Source organism: Phycodurus eques, chromosome 7, assembly GCF_024500275.1.
Source record: "Phycodurus eques isolate BA_2022a chromosome 7, UOR_Pequ_1.1, whole genome shotgun sequence".
Taxonomy (NCBI): domain Eukaryota; kingdom Metazoa; phylum Chordata; class Actinopteri; order Syngnathiformes; family Syngnathidae; genus Phycodurus; species Phycodurus eques.
The window spans coordinates 10,539,444-10,566,589 of NC_084531.1; the positions used below are offsets into that span (position 1 = coordinate 10,539,444).

The following is a 27,146-nucleotide window of genomic DNA, read 5'->3' on the forward strand; positions in this document are numbered from 1 at the left end:
GAATGTATGAAGAATCCAGTTACACACCATCACCAAACACCATTATCAACTTTGGCGGTCCCTCTGGAATCACATTGCATGTTCTCGTTTCACTTTTAGCAACTGAGTGCTTCTCACTTTCATACATTAAACAGTCATGCAGGCTCAGACCAAACAGTTCTGAATGAACATGGCCAATAACAGCAACTGTGTTGCCTAGATTGGAAAATTACTGACAATGCATCTGTTAAGGCTTTCAGATTTGTTGATTTCTCTGCTGTGGACCCAACTTGCACTGACATCTGGTAAGCACAATGACTATTAAAAGTATATTTGAAAGTATTTAATCTATTTTAGCAAAAAACGTGTCATGGTGAAATGTTTTTAATCATTTGAAGCCAGTGCAGCACTGTCCGCAGTCGAATTTGTTGAGTGTCCAGAGGGAACATACTTCACCAACCACCTGTGTTTGGAGTGCCCCTTGGGTCATTTGTAAGCCACCAACCAAATAAAAAGAAAATATGGCGGTCAAATGTTATTTGTGTAAATAGGGTAAAATTATTAATGCACGTGTTTCACAGTTGTCCTGGAAATGAATCTGCGGCTCAGAGATGCGCCTTGGGAACATTCAATCCCTATGCAGGGAAAAGCAGGATCAATGACTGCAAGGTACATCAGAAATCTAAAAATTCAATCTGGTATTTCATAGAGTGAACACATTCCAAAGATTCACAATGAGGTTTGGTCTTGCCAAGCTACAGTATATGTGATTTCTGTGTTTATCACTATTTGAGCCCCATTAATCCTAGCAATTGAAATAAAAACCCATAGAAGATTCATAATCCTTAGCGGTTCTGGCTTGAATGGGGCCGTGTGAGACACCACTTTGGTGCCCGTTGTTTAATTAGTTGTTGTTGTATGCTGTCATTTTGTTTGCACCATGAGTAAGGTGATACAGTCTTCTGTTTAGTGACCACCTTGTTGATTTTCATGAGTGGGTAGACATGGAAATAACAGAACTTGGAATTCTTGCGGATCAGTATACATTCAGTATAAAATGTTGATATGTACGTACTGTATAATTCGGTCTATGATTAAACCTCAGCTGTGGGATTCACACATACATGACATATACACGTACTGTAACCGTGTATCACAGTGCATCTCTCTTAACGTTCTTATGGAGGAGCCACCCTCCAATGTTTATCAGGTTGGGTCTTTCACAAGAGAAAATCATTGCTGTGGGGGAAAAAACAGCAAAAACAACTAAACTAGTATTGGCCTCAAAGCTTTGCACATATATGCACATATATACTGTAGCACAGTGATTCTCAACTGGTAGGTCGGGACTCACCAGGTCGCGCACCCATTTTGGGTGGGTTGCAGACAGGTAGTCAAAAATTACAGGGGGTCCACGGTTTACGACAGTACCAACGTATGACATTTTGAGGTTACAGACAAAGTAAGATTACTTCTTCATGTAATCATTTAGTTACGCGTGCTCACTTGGCACAGTATTTAACTGTTTTTCATTGGATTGTTTTACTGTATTATCAATTTCCTAAAAGTGTTTTTTTTTTTAAATAAAAATTTTACTGTAATTATGACTTTACTACTGCACAGGTTAGTAATAGATAATGGCGTATTCAGACTTGGGTACAAATTTGGGTTACGTCGCAGCCGGAGGAGCAATAAAATATTTATGCATCCCAGGTCGGGCTTGTCTTTTACTTGGAAAATACATTTGGACAGTAATGTGTTTGTGGGTGCGGGTGTGAACGCAAATGCCGGTGGCATTTAAACAGCGTCTCGTGTAAAAATTACCATTGGTCTTTTTATAGCATAATGATTCAGACTGTTAAAATTGTGACAATTGCGTTGGTCTGCAAAATTCATTTCCTAAAAAGAATTCAAACTATTGATGTTGCGCCTTCCTAAAAGAAAAGATCACTGCATGATCATTTTTGCACATCCAGTCGTCACGTTCATCTGCAGTTTCTTAATAAAGTGCTCTGAAAGGCACTCTGAACATGTGAGCATGTGTAAAAAAAAAAAAAATCATGGTTTCATAGGCTATTTTTGAAGAGCACGTTCTTTATTATGCTTCAGTACTGTAAAAGTGGGTCATGACTTAAAGACAATAGGAAAATGCGGGTCCCATGGTGACACCAGTTGAGAACCACTGCTGTAGCATACAGTATATATAGAAGATGTACGATAGAATACCAGTGGTGATTATGTGTTCTATTATGAATGAGAGATTGTATTATGTCATGACTTCCTGTGGTGTATTTCAGCCTTGTTTTCCAGGTCTGATCTCATCTGAGGACCGAGTGGACTGCAGGCTCTGCCCAGCAGGTTTCTCCTGCTTTCCAGCCAATGGAAGCATCTCAATGTGTCCTCCTGGGGAACATTCCCCTGAAGGGATTCTCCAGTGTCTAACATGTCCTATGGACTCTGTCTGCACCTTTGGATATGCGCACAAGGTAACAGAGATGATTACTGTGTCTTGTTAAATGCTTTATTCATTCACAGTGCTTTCATGTCTCACAGTGTGGGCCTGGAAAAGAGCCTAACTTTCATCACACTGAGTGTAATGACTGTCCCCCAGGTTTCTACTGCAGTGTGTGCACTATCCACTGCCTTCAGTGTCCTCCAGGTTTGTGAAAAATGACCACATGATACAATGGCTATGAGTACCTGTACTATGTAATAACCACACGCAAGAAAAGTGACCCTCTGACTTCAACAGGAAGTTACTGTCCAGACAGTGGGATGTCCCAGCCGCTCACTTGTCCACCTGGCTCAACTTCCACACTGGGCCAGACTTCATGCCATAGGTGTAATGACACCTCATCAATGTGTGGGGGAGCCATGCCCCCCAACTGGAGGCAGTCGGACCACAGGTCAAGTCAATCAGTCACGTGTGGACCAGGCACATACAAACGCTTAGAAGAGGATTCTGTCTGTCTTGTGTGTCCAGCAGGTTAGTGTTAATCATTGTCATAACACTCTGTTACAATGTCCATTATTTCTGGAAGGGAGTTGCTCAATCTATTCATACTGTTCACTGTATATATTTTTTCAACACAGGTCATTTCTGTGAAGGAGGTATAGCTATACCTTGTCCTGCAGGGAGCTATAGTCCCAAAGAGGGTCTTCAGAAGCTGACAGACTGCACAATCTGTCCTGCAGGTATCAGCTTGATAGGGTTGTTGATTGATTAAGGTCAGCCAATTGCATTTATCTCGGTATAATGAATACATAAATTATGTATTTTCACAAAAAAATAACGTTGGAGTACTGTGTATTGTTAAAAATAAAATGTACATTTGGGGTCCATATCCAGGATTTTTCGAATGTAGCATTTATCATCAACTACAGCATGATCCTTGGAAAACTGAGTCCTGAGCTGAGTGCTTTTTGCGTTTTGATCAAAATCCTCAACGTGTTCTCCTGAGAATATATAGTAGTAGTTGGAAATTACACAAAAGGTGAAGCACTATGTTCCATTGAAAGTACAAATCTTCCATTAACATGAGTGTTGCACTTGTCCCAGGCCTGTGTGAATAATAATAGAAAAAAGCATAAATCTCAAAATAATAATTCATTTTAATGCTCATAAACTTAGAAAACTTAAACTTAAAACTAGTAGTTAGCACGAGTACCTCATAGTCGAAAGGTTCTGAGTTTGAATCTTGGCTCAGGTCCTCCTGTGTGGAGTTTGCATTTTCTCCCCATGCTTGCGTGGGTTTTTATCTGGGCACTGTGGCTTCCTCCCACATTACCTGTTTGGTTCATTACAGACTCTCAATAGTCCATATGTGTGAATGTGAGTGTGAATGGTTGTTTGTCTATATGTGCCCTGAGATTAGCTGGTGACCAGTCCCGAGTGTACCCACCTCTCGCCCAAAGTCAGCTGGGTTAGACTTCATCTCATCCACGGCCCTAATGAAGACAAGAACTACAGAAAATCGATGGATGGAAAAACTTCCTTTGTTTAAATTCTGTATTCTAGAATATTTCATTTACCACTAATGACAGTGCATTATTTTTTAAACTCACACAATTTTTGTGTGGACACCAAATCCCATAATAATAGGAATGTAATTGGCATAGACATTTAACGTTTTATCCAGTGACATTGTTACTTGCAATATATTGTGTTCTGTTAAAAGTGTTCTTTCCCTATCTACAAATACAAACCCCAAATTCAAATGAAGTTGGGACGTTGTGTAAAATGTTTATAAAAACAGAATACAACGATTTGCAAATCGACCTATATTCAATTGAATACACTACAAAGACAACATATTTAATGTTAAAACTGATGAACATTATTGTTTTGTTTTTTTTGCAAATATTCATCCATCCTGAACACCGCTTATCCTGGTTAGGGTCACTGGAGGCTATACCAGCTGACTTCAGGTGAAAGGCGGACTACACCCTGAACTGGTCACCAGTCATTCGCAGGGCACATATAGAGACGGACAACCATTTGCACTCACATTCACTGAACCCACACTGCCCGCACCAAAGTCAGATGAGTGTACCACTACACCATCAATGACTGCAAACATTCACTCATTTTTAATTTGATACCTGTCACACGTTCCAAAAAAAGCTGGGACAATGGCAACAAAGACTGAAAGTTGCAGAATACTAAAAAAAAACACACCTGTTTGAAGCATTCCACAGGTCAACAAGTTAATTGGAAACAGGTGAGTATCATGAGTGGGTATAAAAGGAGCATGCCTGAAAGGCTCAGTTGTTCACAAGCAAGCATGGGGTGATGTTCACCACTTTGTGAACAATTGCGTGAGCAAATAGTCCAACAGTTTAAGAACGTTTGTCAACATACAATTGCATCCATCCATCCATTCATTTCCTTTACCGCTTATCTTAACTAGGGTCACGGGCTGGTGGAGCCCATCCCAGCTATCTCCGGGCGGGAGGTGGGGTACACCCTGAAGTGGTCGCCAGCCAATCGTAGGGCACATAGAAACCAACAACCATTCGCGCACACATTCCCACCTCAGGGCAATTTTAGAGTTTCCAATCAACCTACCATGCATTTTATTGGGATGTGGGAGGAAACCGGAGTGCCCGAAGAAAACCCACCCAGGCACAGGGAGAACATGCAAACTCCACACAGGCAGGGCCGGGATTTGAACCCCTGTCCCCAGAACTGTGAGGCAGATGTGCTAACCAGTCGCCCACCGTGCCGGCCATACAATTGCAAGGAATAAAAATTTTGGGATTTAATAATAATAAAATTATCAAAAGATTCAGAGAATCTGGAAAAAAATCTCTGCACGTAAGCAGCAAGGCCAAAAGCCAAAATTGAATGCCCGTGATCTTCGATCCCTCAGATGAAAGTGCATTAAAAACCGGCATCATCAGTTAAATATAAATATTTAACACGCCAGCTTTTTTCTCACTACTTATATTTCCATAAGTGCTATTGACATGAACATTTCACCAGATGTTGAGAACAACTCAAGTAACCCATACATATAAACAAAGTAGAACAAATTAGCTCAGAAATGAAGTTGTGTGTAATAATGTGAAATGACACAGGGGAAAAAGTATTGAAGTCACCAACTGGTATTTGTTTAATACGTTGTATGAAAGCCTTTGTTTGCAATGACAGGTTCAAGACGCCTCCTGTATGAAGAAACTAGTCACATGCATTGTTCTGGTGTGATTTTGGCCCATTCCTCCACACAAGCAGTCTTCAAATCCTGAAGGTTCCGTGGGCTTCTTTTATGGATCTTGAGTTTGAGTTCTTTCCATAGATTTTCGATTGGATTCAAGTCAGGTGATTGGCTGGGCCATTATAGCAGCTTTATTTTTGTCTTTGTAACCAGTTGAGAGTTTCCTTGGCAGTATGTTTTGGATCATTATCCTGCTGAACTGTCCACCCTCGTTACATTTTCATCATCCTCGTAGACGGCAGCAGATTTTTGTCAAGAAAGTATTGGTACATTTGTCCATTCATCCTTTCTTCAATAAGGTGAAGTTTACCAGTACCATTTGCTGTAAAGCAGCCCCAAACCATAATGTTCCTACCTCCGAACTTCACTGTTGCTATGGTGTTTTTAAGGTGATGTACAGTGCCATTTCTCCTCCAAACGTGGTGTGCATGATGTCATCCAAAGAGTTAAATTTTTCTCTCATCATACCAGACTATATTCTCCCAGTACTTAACTGGCTTGTCTAAATGTTGTTCAGCAAACTTTAAATGAGCTTTGACATGCTTTTTTTTTTTTCAGCAATGGGGTCTTGCTTGGTGAGTGACAGAGTGCATTACTCACTGTTTTCCTTGTGACAACAATACCTGCTAATTTCAGGTCTTTTTGAAGCTTTCCACAGATGGTCCTTGGCTCTTGGACAGCTCTTCTGATAATTATTTTCACTCCTCTGTCAGAAATCTTGAGAAGAGCACCTGATTGAGGCAAATCTATGGTGGTATTATTGGCTTTCCACTTACGTATTATGGCCCCAACTGTGCTCACTGGAATGTTCAGCAGCTTAGATATGTGGCTGTAACAAATGCCATCGTTATGTTTTGCAACAATTAGTTTGTGATGTTCTTGAGGCAGCTCCTTGCTCTGATCCATCATGAGTTGTGTCTTGACTCACACCTTGACAATGAGACCTTTTTGTAGGCCAACAATTAGCAATGAACCATCTGATATTAATTTGCATTGACAAGGGGCTGGATTGCTGTTTGATTGGTTGATAGATTTTAGGTGTTGTCCTGGCTTTCCATGTCTTTTTGCACCTCCCTTCATGTGTTCAGTACTTTTTCCCTGTGTCATTTCACATTATTACACACAACCTAATTTCTGATTTTATTTGTTCTACTTTCTTTGAATGTATGGATTACTTGGGTTGTTCCCAACATTTGGTGAAAATTTCATGTCAATTGCGCCTTTGGAAATATATTTAGTGAAAAAAAATGGTGACGTATTCAATACTTATTTCAGCTGCTGTGTGTATATATATATATATATATATATATATATATATATATATATATATATATAATATAATTGTCAGGTAACACAGTTCGTCATTTTATCTCCATATGCAAGTTAGAACTCTACCATGCAAAGCGAAAGCTACGTATCAACAACACTCAGAAACGCCGCCGGCTTCTTTGGGCTCGAGCTCATCTGAGATGCACTGACACAAATTGGAAGTGTGCTGTGGTCTGACAAGTCCACATTTCAAATTGTGTTTGAAAATCATGGACGTTGTGTCCTCCAGGTCAGAGAGAAAAAGGACCATCTGAATTGTAATCAGTGCAAAGTTAAAAAATCAGCACCTGTGTTGGTATGAGGGTACGTTAGTGTCCATGGCATGGGCAACTTTGACATCTGTGAAGGCACCATTAATGCTGAAAGGTACATACAGGTTTTAGAGCAACATACGCTGCCATCCAAGCAATATCTTTTTCGGGGACAACCCTGTTTATTTCAGCAAGACCATGCCAAGCCACATTCTCCTTCATAGTAAAGAGTGCGAGAATTAGACTGGGCTGCCAGCAGTCCAGAACCGTCTCCCATCGAAAATGTGTTGCATTTTATGAAGCTCAAAATATGAACATCCAGCATGAATAGGAAAGAATTCCACCGAAAGAATTCCACCGACAAAGGTTCACCAATTAGTGTTGTTGATAGGAAAGGTGATGCAACACAGTGGTAAACATGCCCCTGACCCAGCTTTTTGGGAGTGTGTAGCAGGCATCAAATTCAAAATGAGTGAATATATACAAAAAAACAAAACAAAGTTTATCAGTTTGAACATTAAATATATTGTATAGTAGGGCTGTCAACCCACTAATTTTTTAAAACAGAGTAATCACATTTTTTTATTTTGATTAATCACAATTAATCATAGGCGCCAAATACTGTATACAACACATAATACCACATTTTGCTTTGAGATGGTATTTTAAACTTGTGCTCCGATCAAAAAAAGTTCAGCGCTGCACTATATGCAAATTACCTTTGTTTTATCAAAAGTCCCATCGTTGTGACATTTGAAACAACATTTGCCATGTGTGGTCAAAATAAATTGTGAAATTAATAATTTATACATGTTTAATGCGATAATTTTGTGATTAATCACATGCCTTACCTCTTGACTTTTGACAGGTCTACTTTGTAGTGTATTCAATTTAATAAAGGTTTAAAAAGATTTGAAAATCATTGTATTGTGTTTTTATTTACATTTCACACAACGTTCTGACTTCAATGAAATTGGGGTTTGTACTTTTCTATAGGGTTTTATTGTCTGGAACGGACCTCTGCTCGACCCTCCCCTCAGTTCTTGTGCCCACCGGGTTTCTACTGTGAGGAGGGCACCGCCAGCCCTCACGGGTCACCTTGCCCTGCTGGAACAGCAGGAGAACAAGTGGGTCAGACAAGCAGGGCAGCTTGCAAAAGATGCAGCGAAGGACGATTCTGTCCTGCAGGTAAGTTCAGCATGAATACTGACCTCATTGGCAGGTGAAATACATAAAAGAAAACAGCAGTGTAATTAAAATGTACCCCTGTTGCAGGAAGAAAAGACAAACTGTTCTGACTTAAAATGCTCCAATGGGATGCTCTGTGTTTGTATTGACAGGCTCTTTAGCACCTGGCTTGCCATGCGCTCGAGGAAGGTTCTGTCCTGCTGGCACATTGGAGGAGCTCACGTGTACCCGAGGCACCTTCACCCCTCATCAAGGAGCAATAAGTTAGTTTTATATGCCATCATCTAACACTTCTACATAGACAGATAACTGAATTCCTTTTCATATTCGCAGAAATGAATTCCTTAAGCAGGAAGCTCATGTTTGCCCTTTAAGAATGTGTTGCAGACAGTTCCTTGAGATGTCAGCACAGTGATTATATAAAAATAAACCCATATATGCCTGTCCATATAGCTATGATGAATCATGAGGTAAATATGAATTGCAACAGATGGAAGGAAAAAGGGCAGAGGAGGGGATATATTCAACTAAAAGAAATGCTAGATGATATACCAGGAATAATATGCAAAAAAATAGATTGATAGCAAGTGGTTTTACTGTGTGTTCATTCGCAACTGTCACTTTCCATCTAGTATAAGAATTCATAATTCCACACCTAAATTTGTTTAAGTAGGACGATAGCGTGTATTTACACTGTAAATGTGTACCTCCTCCAGGTTTGAAGGACTGTCTGAAATGCCCGGCCGGTTTCTATTGCCCCGAGGGGACAAGTGACCCTGTGCCGTGTCTGCCGGGCTCCTTTAACCCCTTAGAGGGTCAGACTGAGTTGGCTAACTGCAGAGAGTGTCACGTGGGGAAGGCCTGCACTCAAGTTGCTCTGACAGCTCCAGATGTGGACTGCGTGCAAGGGTGAGGAGCCTCTGCACATACAAGAAAAAAATTTACCTTGACTACATCTGACAGGAGACATTCAATCAATGGCCACTTCTTTCGGTACATATCTGAGCAGACATGTAGGCCTTCACACAGATAATGCTGCTCAGTTTTGAGGTGGTATTAATTTAACCAGCTAAGTAGATTATTCTTATCAATGCACCTCTCAGTTATGATGCATTGCATACTCCCCAGCAAACGGTAACCACAATAATAAACATTATCGTATCCCACCAGCAGGATAAATGTGTACCTTCCCCCATAGAGGCAGAGTATTAACAAATGTATTCCACACCAAAAATGTAATAGTTTCTTACTTGGCCCATGTGAGATACAAATAATTTATTAGGCTTTAGTAGGTGAAGAAGAAAGCAAAACATTTATTTCAAAGCAGCAGTCATGGAAACTGTTAACCTTTTTTGGACTCTTTGTGACGTCTTATCAATAGAAAATGGATATAACCCATAAACAATAGGAAAATGCCCAGTTGGATACACTAGAGTGCACTAAAACTGAGTATTATAATCTTTTCAAGGCAGAGTTTCATAAAGTTCTGAATCTCATGATTGTACAGGTGTACCTAAGTAAATGTCCATTCATTTCATACATTATTGCAATTTGTTTATGTATCATTTTGATTTGTTTGCATTGCTCCTAATAGGTTTGTGTGTCCTCCTGGTTCATCTAAACCCAATGCCCCAACTAATGCATGTCCACCAGGGACACTGAGCAACCGCACAGATCTCACGGATCGTTCACAGTGTCAGCAGTGTCCGGCCCGATATGCTTGTCTTCGAGGTTCTCTACTCCTATTTATTGAAGTCAAAATGATTGAACTGCATCAAAGTGTGTTAATATTGTAACATTTGGCTTTATTATTGTTCTTCAATGACCTACATATATATAAAAAAGCTGTTTTATAGTTGAATTACTGGTAGGCACATTTCAATTACAGTGTTGCCTTGAGATACGAGGGATCCGATGTTTTTTCGAGATAAGAGCTGTCATTTCACCATTTTCTTTGCTTTGACCTGCAAGTAAAAACTCGAGATCTGAGAGCTGTATAGTGGCAGTGAACTCAACTCACTTCACAACAAGCAGCAATTTGGCAAGGTGAACAAGTCTTAAAAAAAGCAGTTTCAAGCTGTTTAATGCCACGCCCTGTTAATTTTATTGTCAAAGTAAACGTAAAACAATGAGAACTATGCATTGTGTATTTAAAAACAACCACACAACTTTGCTTTGAAGTCCACTAAATTAATGCAAACACACAGTGGAAAATGCCATAGATGGGCTAGTGAATAGCATCGATGTGGTGAAAGGGCAACATTATACAATGGTATTTTCTTTATTAAAAACACATTGCAACTATTTATGTTGGGTTTTTTTTTGGGGGGGGGGGGGGGGCTGGACAGATTCGTGGAATTTCCTTTCATTTCAATGAGGGAAGATGATTAGCGATACGAGTGTTTAGATTTACAAGCATGGTCATAGAATGAATTCAACTGGTATGTCAAGACACCACTGTATTTGCAAGTGATCTCTATTTAATGGAAAGAAAAATAATTCTGCATTCTTGTTTATTCATCCTCGAAATCCTTAGGAACAGGTGGTATCCACAGACCACCTCTCTCCTGCTCTGTAGGCCATTATTGTCCACCTGGGACCAAGTTCCCCACCCAGTACAAATGTCCCGTGGGCACTTGGAGTGGTCAGAGTGGATTGGAAGCTGAAAGTGAGTGCCAGCCGTGCCCACAGGGTTGGTACTGTTTGGTTGGCTCAGGAGCGCCCTCGGGCCGATGCAGCTCTGGACACTTCTGTCCTGAAGGTACACAGATGTGGAAGTCATTGTAATAATATGCCAAGGCTGTAAAAATAAAAAAAAATTAACATGTGAAATATAAAACTTTCTGAGAACTAAATCCAAGAGTCATTTATAACTCTGTTGATGCTGTATCCTTAGGGACCGCATATGGCGCCCAGTTTCCTTGCCCTGCAGGTACATACAGCATCCACATGGGCAACAGGCAGAGTGAAGACTGCCTGCCTTGCCCTGAAGGCTCATTCTGTCTAGAAGGCAGCTCCAAACCTGCCCCCTGCCCCCCGTAAGCACCGACTCTACATTAAGTTCCCGAGAGATTTGTGAAAGTTTGTATTTACACTCCCGTCCCGTCATTCTCCAGCTCAACATTTCGCCGTCTAAAAGGAGGTCTGACACTGGAGGACTGCTCTACTTGCCCCGCTGGTTATTTTTGTTCCCACTCAGCAACTATTAACCCCAGAGTGTGCAGAGCCGGGAGCTACTCTGTAAGGCCCATCGCCCACTATCTGTTGTGACTGGTCAAATGATCAGTAAGCCAGATAATGTTTGTAGTCTCATCCCGACTGTGCATTTTTTCTTTACATTTTCCACCCCCACAGTGATGCATCTCATATTAGTCACCTCCTATTTGCAAATGTCAGATGAGAGGAGCAGTTTAAGTTTTATTATATGGTTGAATTTCGACAAGCCTTTCTATGACGCTCGTTGCCTTCCAATTTCTAATTTAAAAAGAAACTTTCCCAAAGGAAATAGTATCAGTCAATTAAATTGTTCCAATGTTCAAACTGTCGCCATCATACCATCTTTTTTAACTGTGCAGGCAATGTTGTGTTGTCAATGTATATATCATTGATATATGCTGCCCGTCTGCCAGCAAAGAGGAGCCCCGGAAGTCTCACATGCAAGCTGATGGCTACCGCCTATTGTCATGGCTTGGAAAGCCCCACGACAACCCAGTGGGGTGTAATTCCAGCCATTGGAGGCTTTCAGCGGATATACAGTGGGTACGGAAAGTATTCAGAACCCCTTAAATGTTTCCCTCTTTGTTATATTGCAGCCATTTGCTAAAATAATTGAAGTTCATTTTTTTCTCATTAATGTACACGCAGCACCCCATATTGACAGAAACAAAACTGAGTTATTGAAATGTTTGCAGATTTATAAAAAAACAAAAACAAAACTGAAATATCATACAGCCATAAGTATTCAGACCCTTTGCTCAGTATTTAGTAGAAGCTCCCTTTTGAGCTAATACAGCCATGAGTCTTTTTGGGAATCATGCAACAAGTTTTCACACCTATATTTGGAGATCCTCTCCATTTCTGTCAGGTTGGATGGTGAACGTTGGTGGACAGCCATTTTCAGGTCTCTCAAGAGATACTCAATTGGGTTTAAGTTAGGGCTCTGGCTGCGCCATTCAAGAACACTCACGGAGTTGTTCTGAAGCCACTCCTTCGTTATTTTAGCTGTGTGCTTAGGGTCATTGTCTTGCTGGAAGGTGAATCTTCGGACCAGTCTGAGGTCCTGAGCACTCTGGAGAAGGTTTTCGTCCAGGATATCCCTGTACTTGGCCGCATTCATCTTTCCTTCGATTGCAACCAATCGCCCTGTCCCTGCAGCTGAAAAGCACCCCCACAGCATGATGCTTCCACCACCATTCTTCGCTGTTGGGACTGTATTGGACAGGTGATGAGCAGTGCCTGGTTTTCTCCACACATACCGCTTGGAATTAAGACCAAAAGGTTCTATCTTTGTTCTCAGCAGACCAGAGAATCTTATTTCTCATCATCTTGGAGTCCTTCAGGTGTTTTTTTAGCAAACTCCATGCAGGCTTTCATGTGCCTTGAACTAAGGAGAGGCTTCCGTCGGGCCACTCTGCCATAAAGCCCCGACTGGTGGAGGACTGCAGTGATGGTTGACTTTCTAGAACCTTCTCCCATCTCCTGACTGCATCTCTGGAGCTCAGCCACAGTGATCTTTGGGTTCTTCTTTACCTCTTTCACCGAGGCTCTTCTCCCCCAATTGCTCGGTTTGGCCGGACGGCCAGCTCTAGGAAGGGTTCTGGTCGTCCCAAACGTCTTCCATGTAAGGATTATGGAGGCCACTGTGCTCTTAGGAACTTTAAGTGCCACAGAATTTTTTTTGTAACCTTGACCAGATCTGCGCCTTGCCACAATTATTTCTCTGAGCTCTTCAGACAGTCCCTTTGACCTCATGATTCTCATTTGCTGTGACATGCACTGTGAGCTGTAAGGTCTTATATAGGCAGGTGTGTGGCTTTCCTAATCCAGTCCAATCAGTATAATCAGACACAGCTGGACTCCAATGAAGGTATAGAACCATCTCAAGGATAATCAGAAGAAATGGACAGCACCCAAGTTAAATATATTAGTGTCACAGCAAAGGGTCTGAATACTTATGGCTATGTGATATTTCAGTTTTTCCTTTTTAATAGATCTGCAAAAACTTCAACAATTCTGTTTTTTTTCTGTCAATATGGGGTGCTGTGTGGACATTAATGAGGAAAAAATTAACTTGAATGATTTTAGCAAATGGCTGCAATATAACAAAGAGTGAAACATTTAAGGGGGTCTGAATACTTTCCGTACCCACTGTATTTTCACACAGTAGCGGAAATTGGCACGTGCGAAGTATGCGACCACACAGGACAGCACTCAATCTTCCATTTTTCTCTCCTCCCTTCGTCTTTTGCATTTGCATCATGTCTTGTTCCTCCCCCATACTGGTGGATATCTTTAACATCAATTCCTCCCCTCAACCCTCTTCCATAACCTTCTATGTGTGCGTGTGTACATGTGCGTGCGTGTGTGTGTGTGTGTTTGTGTGTAGGACAAAGGTGCTGCTGACTGTTCTCCATGCTTGCCTGGCCACTTCTGCAGTAACGAGACCACAAGTGAGGAAGCCATGCTCAGTGTCATGGTGTGCCCCCCGGGCTTTCTCTGCACTCAGGGCCTGGCTCGAGACCCTCGCCGCTCGGCCACCCTCTGTCCTCGTGGCTTCTACTGCCCCGGAGGAGGGATTGTGAGTTTGAAAAGTATACATTCAGCCTTATTATTGTTGCTAGCTCATGACCTATTGGCACATTTCCTCGCAGGATCCCAACCCCATCCCATGCCCTAATGGTACCTACAGTGAACGTCCTGGTCTAAGTGAGGTCAGTGAGTGTGTCCCGTGTCCAGAGGCGAAGTACTGTTACTCTCAGCAGCCTGAAGAGCACCCCATCACCGCACCTGTAAGACTGCAGTGATCATACATAACTACACGGTTCAGTATACACTGCATGAACAAACGTATTGGGGCACTTTTCCATAAATCCAACAGGTCAGTTCTAGTTAATTCCAAAGATGTTTGATGAATTTAAGGATTCACTAAATGTTTTCCATGATGCCTTTATGGACATTACTTTTACACAAAGGCATTCCGGAACAGAAAATGTACATCCCCAAACTGTTCCCACTAAATTGGAAACATTGTATTGTCCAAACTGTCATGGTAAGATTATGGATCCTACCATGACGGGGAGGGGTTGGGGACCACCCCAACCCATCCACTGATCAATTTTCTTTACGATTTGTCCTCATTTTATGGTCATGGGTGAGCTGGAGCCTATCGTAGCCTATCGAGCCTACCTTTGAGCAAAAAGCGGGGTACCCTCCCCAACCACTGTCACCAGTTAAATGCGGGGCACATATAGGGAAACAATTATTCATTCACACTTTCACACCAAATGGACAGTTTAGAGTCTTCAATTAAGCTAAGGCCAGCTGCATACCTTATCATTACCATACATTATCTGGCTTACTGATGGGGCTGAACGCAAAGTGGACCATCGCAAAAGTCATAGAAAAACCAAGCGATTGAGTACCACACAACCATCACACTACTATGGCAGAACTCCGACCCTGTAACCATTTTATAGGCTGCACAAACAGTATACTCTAGTGTATTTTTTTATTATTATACTAGTGAGGATAAGCGGTAGAGAAAATGGATGGATGGATACTATTATTATTTTCAATTGAACCACAAAAACATGGTGCAAGAGAGGAAACGGGTGACAATAAAGGAAAGATTGGATATTTTGAGAGGCTTTTGGCAGTGATCAAGTGCCCCATTGACTGACTGCACCTGTGTATTTTTACACATTATTAACATAAACCTATTGCTGCTGTATATTGCAGACTGGGCTTTGTCCTGATGGGCATTACTGCCCCACTGGGACTGGGTACCTGTATTCCAACCCCTGCCAAGCTGGACAATACAGGAGCACTGCATCTGGTCACAATGGAGTGGTGTGTGTCTCTTGCCCATCCAGGCACTACTGTGACAGATCAGGAGTCCACACACCCTCTGTCTGCCCTCAGGTGGGAATACATACTATTTTATCGACTGACACAAGATTTCCAAAAGTACATTAAGCTTCTCTTTATGATTACCTTTATAGGGTTTTTACTGTCCTGAGGGATCGTCCTTTGCCCAACCTTGTCCTGAAGGAAGCTTTGGCTCACGCGCCGCTCTCAGCGAAGAGTCTGACTGTACTCCTTGTGGCGCAGGTTGGCACTGCAGTGGTGTGGGCCTGGCAGAGCCCTCTGGCATCTGCAAAGGCGGATTCTACTGCAGAGAGGGAGCCAAGTCCGCAGTATGTTATGATAATGTAATGTGCTATAAGGACTACAAAACGCACAATGAATCCCAATGTGGCACTGAAACTCAATGCCTCTTTTTGTTACCATTTACAGTATTGGAAATAGACTATACAGTAGTTAAGATAATAGATTACTTCTGGCTTGCCTTGTTGAAAATATTGAGACACACTTAATAAATTATTTAATCAATCGGGGGTTTTGCTAGTCCCTGTAAAATAAAAACAAATGTCTTCTAAATTTGACACATCACAGAGAATTGTTGTTAATACTAAATTTGAATAATAAAAAAAAAAAATCGCCAGGTATATAAAATTAGCATCATTGGCTTCAAGTATCTTTTTTTGTTTTTTTTTGTTTGTGTGCCTAAAATAGCCACCACAACGCAACACAAAATGTAATGGCCATTTGGTGCTAGCAGTAACCACAGTGAACGCACACATTTATGCACCTGAAAAGGCTAAGGCACTGTAGTGATTTACAAGCAAATCCAGTGCTATTTCATCAACAGAAATTTCATCAGTAGAAATTGTGTTTTCTCCTATTTCCAAATTGCACAGTATTTATTTTTAACCAAACGATCAAAATAAGCTAAATATAACAGCTTTTCTGCAGCTGTCACAGATTAATTGCATTACCATTCGTTTCAATGGGAAACATTACCTCGGTTTGCAAATGTTTCAATGGGTCTTTAATTTTCAGTTTGACATCTTATATCTTTTGATGTTTTGGACAATTACATTCTACTAAGTTTGTGGGAACAGTCCCAGGGGTGACATCCCTTCTTTGTTGCAGCATGCACAAATCAAGGTCTATAAAGGCATATTCGGGAGAGTTCGGTATGGAAATACTCACGATTACTGACCTCAACACCTCAGTCGAACTCCTTCAAGACCTCAGATCCATCATCACTGACCTGGCAAATGTTTTTTTTTTTTTTGGATGAATGGATAAAAATTTTGGCAGACACACTCTAAAATCTTGTAGAACGTCTTTCCAGAAGAGTGGAATCTTTCAAAGCTACTTTCACTTGCTGTTCGTTTCATTTACACATATCCAAACACTTGTTGTCCATGTTGTCCACTTGGGCATCTTTTATTGTGTTTATATCTAGACTCCAGTAGATGGCCGGACAGGTGGTTTGTGTCCTCCAGGAAGTTACTGCCCACCAGGTTCCTTCACTCCCATTCCATGCCCCGCTGGCACATTCAGCAGCAGCTCTGGTCTCGGCAGGCCTCAGGATTGTGTCAGCTGTCCACCGGGGTAACATTGCCTTACAGCGAATAACACCGGTCTTAATACCTTGTCCCTCACATGACATTGTGCCCCTCTCCCTGTAAGGTTGTATTGTTTAGGTTCCAACAACACCCACCCTTCAGCCCCATGCACTCCGGGATATTACTGCACTGGTGGTTCGGATACTCCTATTCAGCATGAAACGGCGCAGGGTCACTATACATTGGAAGGAGCAGTCAAACCAGAGCCATGTACTCTTGGAACTTTCCAGCCAGTATGTGCAAAAGATGAAGGTGTGCTGATGTAGACTTAATATAATTACTTTATTCAAGGTTGTTGTCTCTTATCCTCCAAAGCGTCGAGGTGCACAATCATGTTTGCAGTGTCAAGGAGGTCGACTCTGCAACCAGACAGGCTTGTCCAAGCCACCACTGTGCCCAAAAGGATACTACTGTCCTCCAGCATCTTCTGTTGCCCACCCGTGTCCTCCAGTTAGTTTAGTGCCTAATGTTTACAGTGCATATAAAAAGTCTACACCCCTCTGTTCTAATGCCAGGTTTTGTGATGTAAAACCAAGGTTGACCTATTTTGGCCATAATCCCAAAAGTTATGATTGGCGCGAAGCTGTAGCACAACATACCTACAATGAAGCATGGTGGTGGCAACATCATGCTTTGTCCCTGATTTTGTCCAGCTGCAACTGGGCCCTTTGACAAAGTGGACGGAATTATTAACAGTTCGAAATAACAGTCAGTGTTCGGACAAAACCTTCAGGCTTCTGCTCGAAAGCAAAAATATATCAGGAAAAGACTACTTGAACATATAAACTTGGGGTTTTATGAAAGGCCTTTTAAATAGTGGCAGTGTGTGCTGACTCCCATTTAACATGAGTGTTACTGGTTAATTCCAGACACAGCCACATCCAAGTTATGAGAGGGTGCGCACACTGTTGCAACCACATTATTTCATTTTTTTATAAATGAGTTGTACAGATTATAGGTAACATTAGTGGTGGAAATTATTTAAAACTGTTAGTCTTGGTCTTTTTTTTTGGCATTTGAAGAGGGAAGTATAGACTTTATATCCAGTGTGTGTGTGTGTGTGTGTGTGTGAAAGGGGCAGCTAATAATAATTACAAAGGGCGGTAATGAGCCCAATTTAATTTAACCTACCAAAACAGATTTATTTTTTTCTGAAATTTTCAGTTTGCAGTTTAAATACTTGTGTGAAAGTTTATTTAAAAAAAAACAAAGTTGTTTAAGACTGTCCTCTTCCTGTCAGCCATTTTGGAAATTACATCATTGTTGGATGCCTGCCAAAAGCAGAGAGCTGTGATTGAATGCCTTGCTTTGGAAGGGGAATCACTACTAAACATTTTAATTTTCTTGGCCTTTGATCCTGGACACCCACTTATTGACTGTGCTATAGCCTATTGCAGCTTCCCCATATACAGTTTGCAACCTTTTGAAAATGTTAATTGGTGGTTCCCTTCCAAAGCAAGACATTCACTTACAGATCTCTGCTTCTGGTGGACATCCAGCAATAATGTCATTTCCACAATGGCTGACTGGAAGGCTTAAACAAAACTTTTTCTTTTTTTAATAGACCTTCAAACAAGTATTTAAACTTCAAACCGTGAACGTTTCTGAAATTAAACAAATCAATTACTAGTAGGTTAAATTAAATTGGGCTCATTACTTTTTGACTGCCCCTCGAATATATAATGTAATAATTCAGGGGTGGTACTCCGATGAGCCCGGTGGTGAAGAAGTGCAGCACTGTCAGCCATGTGAGGCAGGACGGTTTTGCAGTAAAGCTGGCCTCTCTGAACCAGAGGGCCTCTGTGATCCTGGGCATTACTGCACCTCGGCAGCCTCTACAGCCTCTCCAGTAAGACTCAAACAGTCGGCATACTTTTATCGTCACATTATTATTATCATGTGGTCATTTCTGGGTGGTATTCTATGATGTTTGAATTGCTGTTTTCCATGTGTTTGAAGATGATAATGTATGATACAGAGTAACAGTCGTGATAATTAACAAAGTGAAGAGTTTAATAAGACATTGTCACAATTTAAATGATTTATATCCAAAATTGTGAATGACATATTGTCTATACATTGAAGATAACTTATTAGTCCCACAATGAAAATTTGCATTGTTTCAGCAGCAATAGTAGATAAAGGAAATACATTTTAAAAAAATCAATAATCAAAAATAGCAAGCAAAGATAACACAGAAAATATACGTACCTATTGTGTGGGGTCCCCCACATGCTTTTGCTTTGTCTTTAAAATCCAATCAAATGAGAAAAACACACACATATTAGAATCCAATCTCAGGGTGATCTCGTCCAGAGGTTTACATTACTTGATTCTGTTTATGTCCAGACAATGATCGACTAGTTTGAGTTGATAAGGCTGATGTTTCTGTCAGGTTTCTGTGGACTCTGGGGGTGTGTGTCCCGCAGGCTATGTGTGCCCCATGGGGACCAAACACCCTCAGCAACACCCCTGTCCTGTTGGAACCTGGAGTAATACTGTGGGCGCCCAAAACCTGTCCTTCTGCCTCCTCTGCCCACCTGGACTGTACTGTAACACGACTGGAATCACCCAACCTTCAGGGACATGTGACAAAGGTGAGGTAATCACGGCAGCATCTTTAAAATATTCATGCAAAAATCATACTTGGGTACAGTATATAAAAATATCCAATTACACTAGTATATTATTGCATTTGCATCTATTTATTGGGCCATATTTGGGAACTACAGTGAGTATTCAGAGTGGACTCACACACTATGAGGCAGAACAAGCCAATAATAGGACAAGCTTACATACATCATCAAAATATAAGTCTTTGTAATTATAGATCATTAAAATTGAAGTACAGTGATAATGAAAAGTCAGAATTACAGGTAAAAGCTCTCCCAAATAACAATCTTCCTTTTGTTCCCCGAGAAAGATATTTTGTAACAACCCTCTATATATTATGCTTGGTTCAAAACAAAATGAAACATCATTGCTGATTTAGTTTTTCAAATCCCTAATACTCTAATATTCTGTTTTTTTAGGGTTTTACTGTTCAGGGGGCGGAGTGTCTCCAAAGCCACTTGATGGTTTGACTGGGGACATTTGTCCCGTTGGACACTACTGCCTCATTGGTTCAGCCTCCCCTACACCATGCCCTGATGGGACCTACACTAACATAACAGGTTCTGAGCAAGTCTGGTTAAAAGGGATATAATAAAATATGGAATATGTATTTTTCAGACAATTATTTTTCTATTCAAAGGTGCAGAAACATGCATTGATTGCCCCCCTGGGAGCTACTGTCTTTCAGGGGAGAGCATCCAGCCTTGCCCGTTAGGTCACTATTGTCTTGCACCGGGTGTCGAGGGCATCCTACCTTGCCTTCCTGGCACATACAACCCTCACTTGGGCTTCAGCCAGGTGGACCAGTGCCTCATTTGTCCACCAGGTGTGAGCATTGTCTCATGCTTCACATCACTTTACTTCACTACATTAGAGAGAAATCACATGTGAATCAAGAGCAATACTGTGTGTTGTATTTCAGTTAATTACATACGTAATGATTCTTTAAAATTATATTTTTTATTTTATTTTGACTTCCTTATGTTTTTAAAAACATTTTTATGGTTGTTAACAGGATTCTATTGTGATGACTGGGGTCTGTCTGAACCCACTGGGCCTTGCCAGGCTGGTTATTACTGCAAAGCTGGTAATTCAAGTTTGGCAATATCACGCCTGTCATAATGATGAATTGGATCACATATATCTAAACTTACAACCTTTCAAGGTGTAAACTTCCCAAATCCAGATGGAAACTACAGCACTGGAGTCGGAGGAGCGTGTCCAAAGGGAAGGTACTGCCCCGAGGGGACCAGTCTCCCTCTCCCCTGCCCCCCAGGAACCTACTCAGACCGGTTAGGAGACAAGAATGTAATACATTTCTTAGAAACTCAACATTTTGAGTTACCAAATTAATTTGTGTGTGTTTTTAGTCTTTACATGACAGATGTCACTGGCTGCAGTTCGTGTCCGGCAGGTCATTTCTGTGCTACTGAAGGTCTGAGTCGACCGTCGGGAAAATGTCAGACAGGGTTTTACTGTCCGGGTGGAGACTCAGCAGCCACAGGTAGCAAAAAAATCAAAATAATAATAATAAAATAATTACTGCTATATGCCTACACCAAGGCCAAACATTTCTGGTGCAGTGATTAATCAGTTATGAAATGAATGGCTAAAGATTTTTTTTTTTATATTCGATTAATCCTTTAGACACCTTGTTTAACTTAAAATTGTCCAAATCTTCAGAATTTTAGCCTTTGAACAGTGAATATTAATAATTATATTTATTATAATAATAAAGAAGTAAATATTAATAGTTAAGCAACCATCCATTCTCTGAACCGCTTATCCTCACTACGGTCGTGGGTGTACTAGTACCTATCCCAGGTGACTTTGAGCAAGAGGCAGGGTACACAGGAAAGGGAGCGTTCGTAGTCAAATATAGACAAAGGGGATACAAAACACACTCGTATGACAAAACCAGGGTGTTTTTAAAAAATGAAATTGACACTTTCATACTAAGTCACTTGAGAGTCACTCAATGGAGGTCTAAATTGCCAAAATATGGGGTGTTTAATAATTATATTTATTATAATAATAAAGCAGACTGATAGTCTTTGTGGTTCATCAAAATAAGACATTTCATCTTTTACTTTGTAAAACAATTAGCAATATGTTTGCCTATTTTCTGACATGTTACGGACCAAACCAGTAAACTGAATCATAATCAATGTATGTTTGTGTATTTTCTGCACTGTCAATTTAAAAATAATGTCCTGTTTTTAATTAAAGGGATGGAAAGTTTTTCAAATCCGATTCGTAAAAAAAATAACAGATTAATCATTAGTTGTGGCCCTATATTTCTTTTCATATATTAATGTCAGGTTTCTTTCCAAAATGTAATTTGGGACAAGCTTGGAAGAATACGTACTCATCATTAAAACTCATTCACTACCATTGACGGCTATACAAATCAAATATCCATTGTAACTGGGAGGGTCTGGCAGTGAATGAGTTTTAAAAAACACTGTGCCACATACACCATCTGGAACAGTTCACAATCAATATTTAGATAATAAAATGACAAAACATAAAACCTTTAAAATATACTGTATATATCCGAATCACCAGAGATGTCGAGTTTTAAATGTATTAATATGTGCAGATCGCGTCACACAGTGTTTTGCTAGTTGAAGTTGGCTGAAACAAGTTTTGCTCTGACCAACCAGTCAGAAGACAGAAAAATGATGACCTCATCAAGGGCCAGCACTTTGGCCAGTGAGGACGAATCTGAAATCTGCGTGGTTAAAGAACCAGTCCATTTGCTAATATAGTTGAAGTTACATGGGCCAGCCCTACTTATTCTAAAGGCTCTGGGCAGATGAGATTGTCAAAGCACCACACAGAGGCTGAAATCTGATTGGACAAAAAAAATAATAATAATAAATCCAACATCCACAACAATTCAGCCAGAAAGATGCAGATGAATGAAGGGAATAGACTGTTTGGAATAAAATAATACAATTTAATTGAACAAATATTAGAATTTAAATAAAATAAATGTGGGTAAGTGCTTCTGAGTTCAGTGTTGAGGTCAGCAGAGAAGGCCTTGCTTATGGAAAGACAGTTTGATGACAAAGAGTACAGCCAGGAAGTTGCACATAATCAAACCCATGGTGTTGATAATTTTTCCATATGTATTAATTCATATTCGCAGCACTCTATACACAAATTGAATATAACCACGTAGAACTAATTTATACTCTGTGTGGAGAAAAAGATCTCATATAGGCGTTACAAAAACAGATGCTGACAAATGCAGGCAATGCGAATGTGTGAGGGTGTTTTATTGACTGTGATACATGAATTAATCAGTGTTTATTGCAAGATTCATCATAATAACAGCTTAAGAGTCACGATCGCAGCAATTGGCCACATCTAATTGCTCTTCCCTCCCCAGGCTCAGAGGGACGTTTTTGCCCACCCGCTCATTACTGCCTAGAAGGTAGTGCAGGCCCAGCATCCTGCCCAGCTGGTTCCTACACAAACCTCACAGGCCAGTCGATGTGTTTGGCCTGTCCTGGTGGCTACTACTGCCCAGAGAAGACGAGCAACTTCACCAAGTTTCCCTGCCCGCCAGGGTTCTATTGTCCTGATGGTAGGCTCACCAAAAAAAAAAAAAAACACTTAAAGACTACTTAATGTTCCTCCTGCTTGGCATATTGGCTCACTTCATTAGGAACGTCTGTACATCAAATGAGAGCCAATACAAGACCGGTATTACAAATTGTGCCTTTCCAGAGGTAATAATTAGGGAATCAAACCAAAACCACCTTTTTCAGACTGACAAGTACTTACGTTTGAGTATTCGCCAATACTGAGTACCAATACTTAATAATGCCATTATGTCTCTCAATTTTGATAAGGAATTTTCATTTTGTTGTATTTAACATAGCAAATATAACACTTCTTATACACACTGAATAATCCTATTCCACTTGCCTGGAAGGTATACTTTATGTGCTGCTTCTGTTTGTTCGCGCCTTGGGCTCCAAGTGGGCAGTGTGGTGCACACATGCAGATAACATACGTAGATTTGATGAAAAGACACAAAGTGGAACAGTGTGGCAAAGTTACAATAATGTCATTTTTCGGAGTGTAGAAATAATCGTCAAATGTCAACAAACAGTTTGAAGCAAGCACTCTTTTTGAAAAACGTATTCTCTATTAGCCAAACTGCAAACCACATGCTCAGGAAGTACAGAGTACGAGTACAAGCATAGACATACAGTATCGGCACCTTTGAGTTTAACAATATGTTTATTATGATTATTATTGTTTGCAATTAGCAGTGGCGCAGAAATGCCCTTTGGTTACCTCATTTACTGTAGCTACAAGAGAGGGCCAAAGTACCTCTCAGTATGGTACCATGTATTTCTACACCATTATAAACGACCACAATAATAAATATTATATCAAATGTCGAAATTTACTATTACTACCTCTGTCAAGAATATCAGGTCAAGCACATCTTCTGCTTGGACTCCCCTTTGAATTTTCATAACTTAAAATATGTATCATTTGCTAATTTGTTGCACACCCATCCATCCATCCATTTTGTGAGCCGCTTCTCCTCACTAGGGTCGCGGGCGTGCTGGAGCCTATCCCAGCTGTCATCGGGCAGGAGGCGGGGTACACCCTGAACTGGTTGCCAGCCAATCGCAGGGCACATAGAAACAAACAACCATTCGCACTCACAATCATGCCTACGGGCAATTTAGAATCTCCGATTAATGCATGTTTTTGGGATGTGGGAGGAAACCGGAGTGCCCGGAGAAAACCCACGCAGGCACGGGGAGAACATGCAAACTCCATTACTTTTATTTGCACGTCTTTGTGTTTTATGTGGTTTTATGAGATGCATTTTGTTGTTTTTGAAATTATAATTATTTTTGGTTCTGATTCTTAGGGAAGAAACCGTTTAAACTTAGTGTAAATCCAGATAAAGGTGTGAGTCAGACAGTTGCCAAATTGATATTTTTCAAAAATTACCTTAATTTCTCAGTCAATAATGAGTGAACCTTAACAACACAAATAGTTTGGTGCTGAGCCAAATTTGGATTGTTTACCTTGATGGGATTCTGGATTTACTACGTCCCATTCTAGTTATCTTTTTAAAGGCAGAATTTTTGATACAGCTCTTGTATTAGATACGAGTTACATTATCAAGTGGTGCTTAATGTTGCGCCCGGTGGGTGGAAATGGAGAATACCACAATTAAACAGTCTTAACTTTATCGTATGCATACCATAGGAACAAGGCATGCCACCCAGTACCCTTGTCCTCGTGGCTATTACAATCCCGAGCCCATGACTCAGAGTCTGGACAGCTGCCTGCCTTGCCCCCCTGGACACTACTGTGAAAAGGAGAGGCTGACTAATGTGTCTGGAAAATGCAAAGCTGGTCAGTAATTAGTTTTTTTCCTGTTGTTAAGCCCCCCCGCCCCATCCCCCCCCAAAAAAGACTCATTTATCATTGTCAGTACACTTTCTTCTATTTCTTAGGCCCAGCTAAAGTAGCTGGCAGACTAAGCAGTACGACACAAAGAGCCTAATTCAAGAGTGTGAAGTCAGGTCAAAGTCGATTTTACTTCTATAGTCCCAATTCATAACAAATCTTATCTCCAAGCACTTTATGGAACAGGTCAAGAACCACGCTTTTCACACATTAGAGAAAACCAACTGAATATTAGCAAGCACTCAGAGCAACAGAGGCGAGGACAAACTCCCTCTAAGAAAAAAACCTCGAACGGACACAGATGCTTGTTTAGCTTCAGAAAGAAAGATTGAGGACAGCGACAGAGATGAGAGAAATAAAGAGGATAGTGGGATTTGGGAAGGGATAAAGAAGCAATGTTTTTAACATTAATTGTACTAGCAATAATAATGGTATGGTAATTTATTAGCATTAGTAATGGTATGACTACTACTACTACATTAATGATAGCAGATGTAAAAGTGTTCCACCTCTGGCAGCACAGTAACCTACTGCAAGGACAAGGGGAACAATGGCCAATGAATGTACAGTAGTAGCTGTGTTACTGTCTGGAGCCCTATAAGCAAGAGTACATATTTGGCATCTTATCTAAGTAATGGGTCCTCACAGTAAGACAGAAAAACGCGGGTGGGGGCTTGTTTAGTGTGACTGTGTTTTTTTTTTTTTTAAAGCTTCATTTGTACTATATGTTCTTGCTCCAGATGCAATTTTTTTTTTCTTTCCCACTGTATCTCTCCATGCATTTGTTCCTCTCAAGGTTGGTTTTGCGTCTCAGCAGCATGGAACTCGCAGCCATTTGACCTGGATAATTATACAAACGCCAATTGTCTATGCCCCGCTACTGCCACAGGAGGTCGCTGCCAGCCGGGTTTTTACTGCCCTGCAGGTAGCTCCGAGCCACTTCCTTGTCTGCCTGGAGCGTTTTGTAATACATCAGGTAATTCGAATATGATGAACCTAAGCTACTCAGTTACTTACAAGCTGTCACGTTAAAAATCAGTGTTTATCATAGTATATCTGGAAAGTGTTTCACTCTCCATAATAATAGAGGTATTAGAGCTTATTAGATTGTACATGTGTACCATACAAAGACACCTCTGGGTCCAGTATTGGGATCTGACATACAAATCTGCTGTTGTTGATCAACAGGTTTGGCTTCGCCGATGGGTGCCTGTTCTCCAGGTTATTATTGTGAAGGAGGAGCCATTGAAGCAAAGCCAACAGATGGAGAAACAGGCCGCATCTGTCCAAGTGGGACATACTGTGGTAAGTCCCGCTTCACTGCCGCGGAAAAGTTGCCTTGCTAATTGCCAATGAACATTTTAAGTGAGCTTATGAAAAGGCTATTTAGTAAAAAAAACAAAAAACAAAAAAACAAAAGTAGCAGGGGAAGGAGACAGCAGGTAGACTCCAAATCTTCTTGAATAAAATGTACATGACAGGAACATAGAAAAATACCTACACATTTTTACGTTTATGCAAATCTGTATGTGGATAGATGAATGTATTTATATTTTTACTTTACTCAAACACTGTCCTCAAATACACCCTATACTACCAAATGAACCAATGAATTCTCGTCAAACTACTATATTTGCCACCCTACAGTTGAAGGCTCGAGAGAACCACAATTATGTCCCGCTGGTACATTTTCTCCAGTGCCCGGTCTGACCAACAAGGCCGACTGTCAACCTTGTACAGCAGGGTTCTACTGCAGTGGACAGGGCCTCAGTTCACCAACGGGGCCCTGTGATCAAGGTCGGTGTCAGGAATTATGACAAGTGGAACCTCCGAAGTCAAACGTGCCCATAGTGGTACAATTTGGAGTTCAGTCAAATTTGTCTTTAAAAATGTGCCCCAAAATTCAAACAATACTTCAA

The 27,146-nt window shown here is 40.8% G+C and overlaps 1 protein-coding gene across 1 annotated transcript; it reads left to right on the plus strand.

Annotated features, from left to right (window-relative positions):
* The first annotated feature begins 268 nt into the window (after positions 1 to 268).
* On the plus strand, positions 269 to 23,795 carry si:ch211-286b4.4 (zonadhesin). Its single transcript, XM_061682166.1, has 30 exons — positions 269 to 284; positions 378 to 471; positions 561 to 648; positions 2,277 to 2,465; positions 2,533 to 2,638; positions 2,732 to 2,965; positions 3,073 to 3,174; positions 8,273 to 8,464; positions 8,617 to 8,727; positions 9,181 to 9,373; positions 10,059 to 10,195; positions 11,001 to 11,225; positions 11,361 to 11,502; positions 11,581 to 11,704; positions 14,070 to 14,261; positions 14,335 to 14,472; positions 15,422 to 15,604; positions 15,685 to 15,879; positions 16,998 to 17,146; positions 17,225 to 17,393; positions 17,476 to 17,610; positions 18,857 to 19,009; positions 19,556 to 19,757; positions 20,193 to 20,333; positions 20,414 to 20,599; positions 20,789 to 20,860; positions 20,939 to 21,065; positions 21,144 to 21,277; positions 23,171 to 23,368; positions 23,767 to 23,795. The coding sequence occupies exons 4-30, from the start codon at positions 2,373 to 2,375 to the stop codon at positions 23,793 to 23,795; spliced, it is 4,062 nt and encodes a 1,353-aa protein (XP_061538150.1). The 5' UTR covers positions 269 to 284; positions 378 to 471; positions 561 to 648; positions 2,277 to 2,372.
* Positions 23,796 to 27,146: the final 3,351 nt, after the last annotated feature.

What these genes read in the sequence shown, in the direction of transcription:
- si:ch211-286b4.4 (XM_061682166.1), top strand. Translation starts at nt 2,373, where the DNA reads ATGTGTCCTCCTGGGGAACATTCCCCTGAAGGGATTCTCCAGTGTCTA. An exon ending in TGTGTCAGCTGTCCACCGGG is followed by an intron (nt 17,147 to 17,224) that starts GTAACATTGCCT and finishes TCTCCCTGTAAG; the next exon opens with GTTGTATTGTTTAGGTTCCA. An exon ending in CAGCCTCTACAGCCTCTCCA is followed by an intron (nt 19,010 to 19,555) that starts GTAAGACTCAAA and finishes TGTTTCTGTCAG; the next exon opens with GTTTCTGTGGACTCTGGGGG.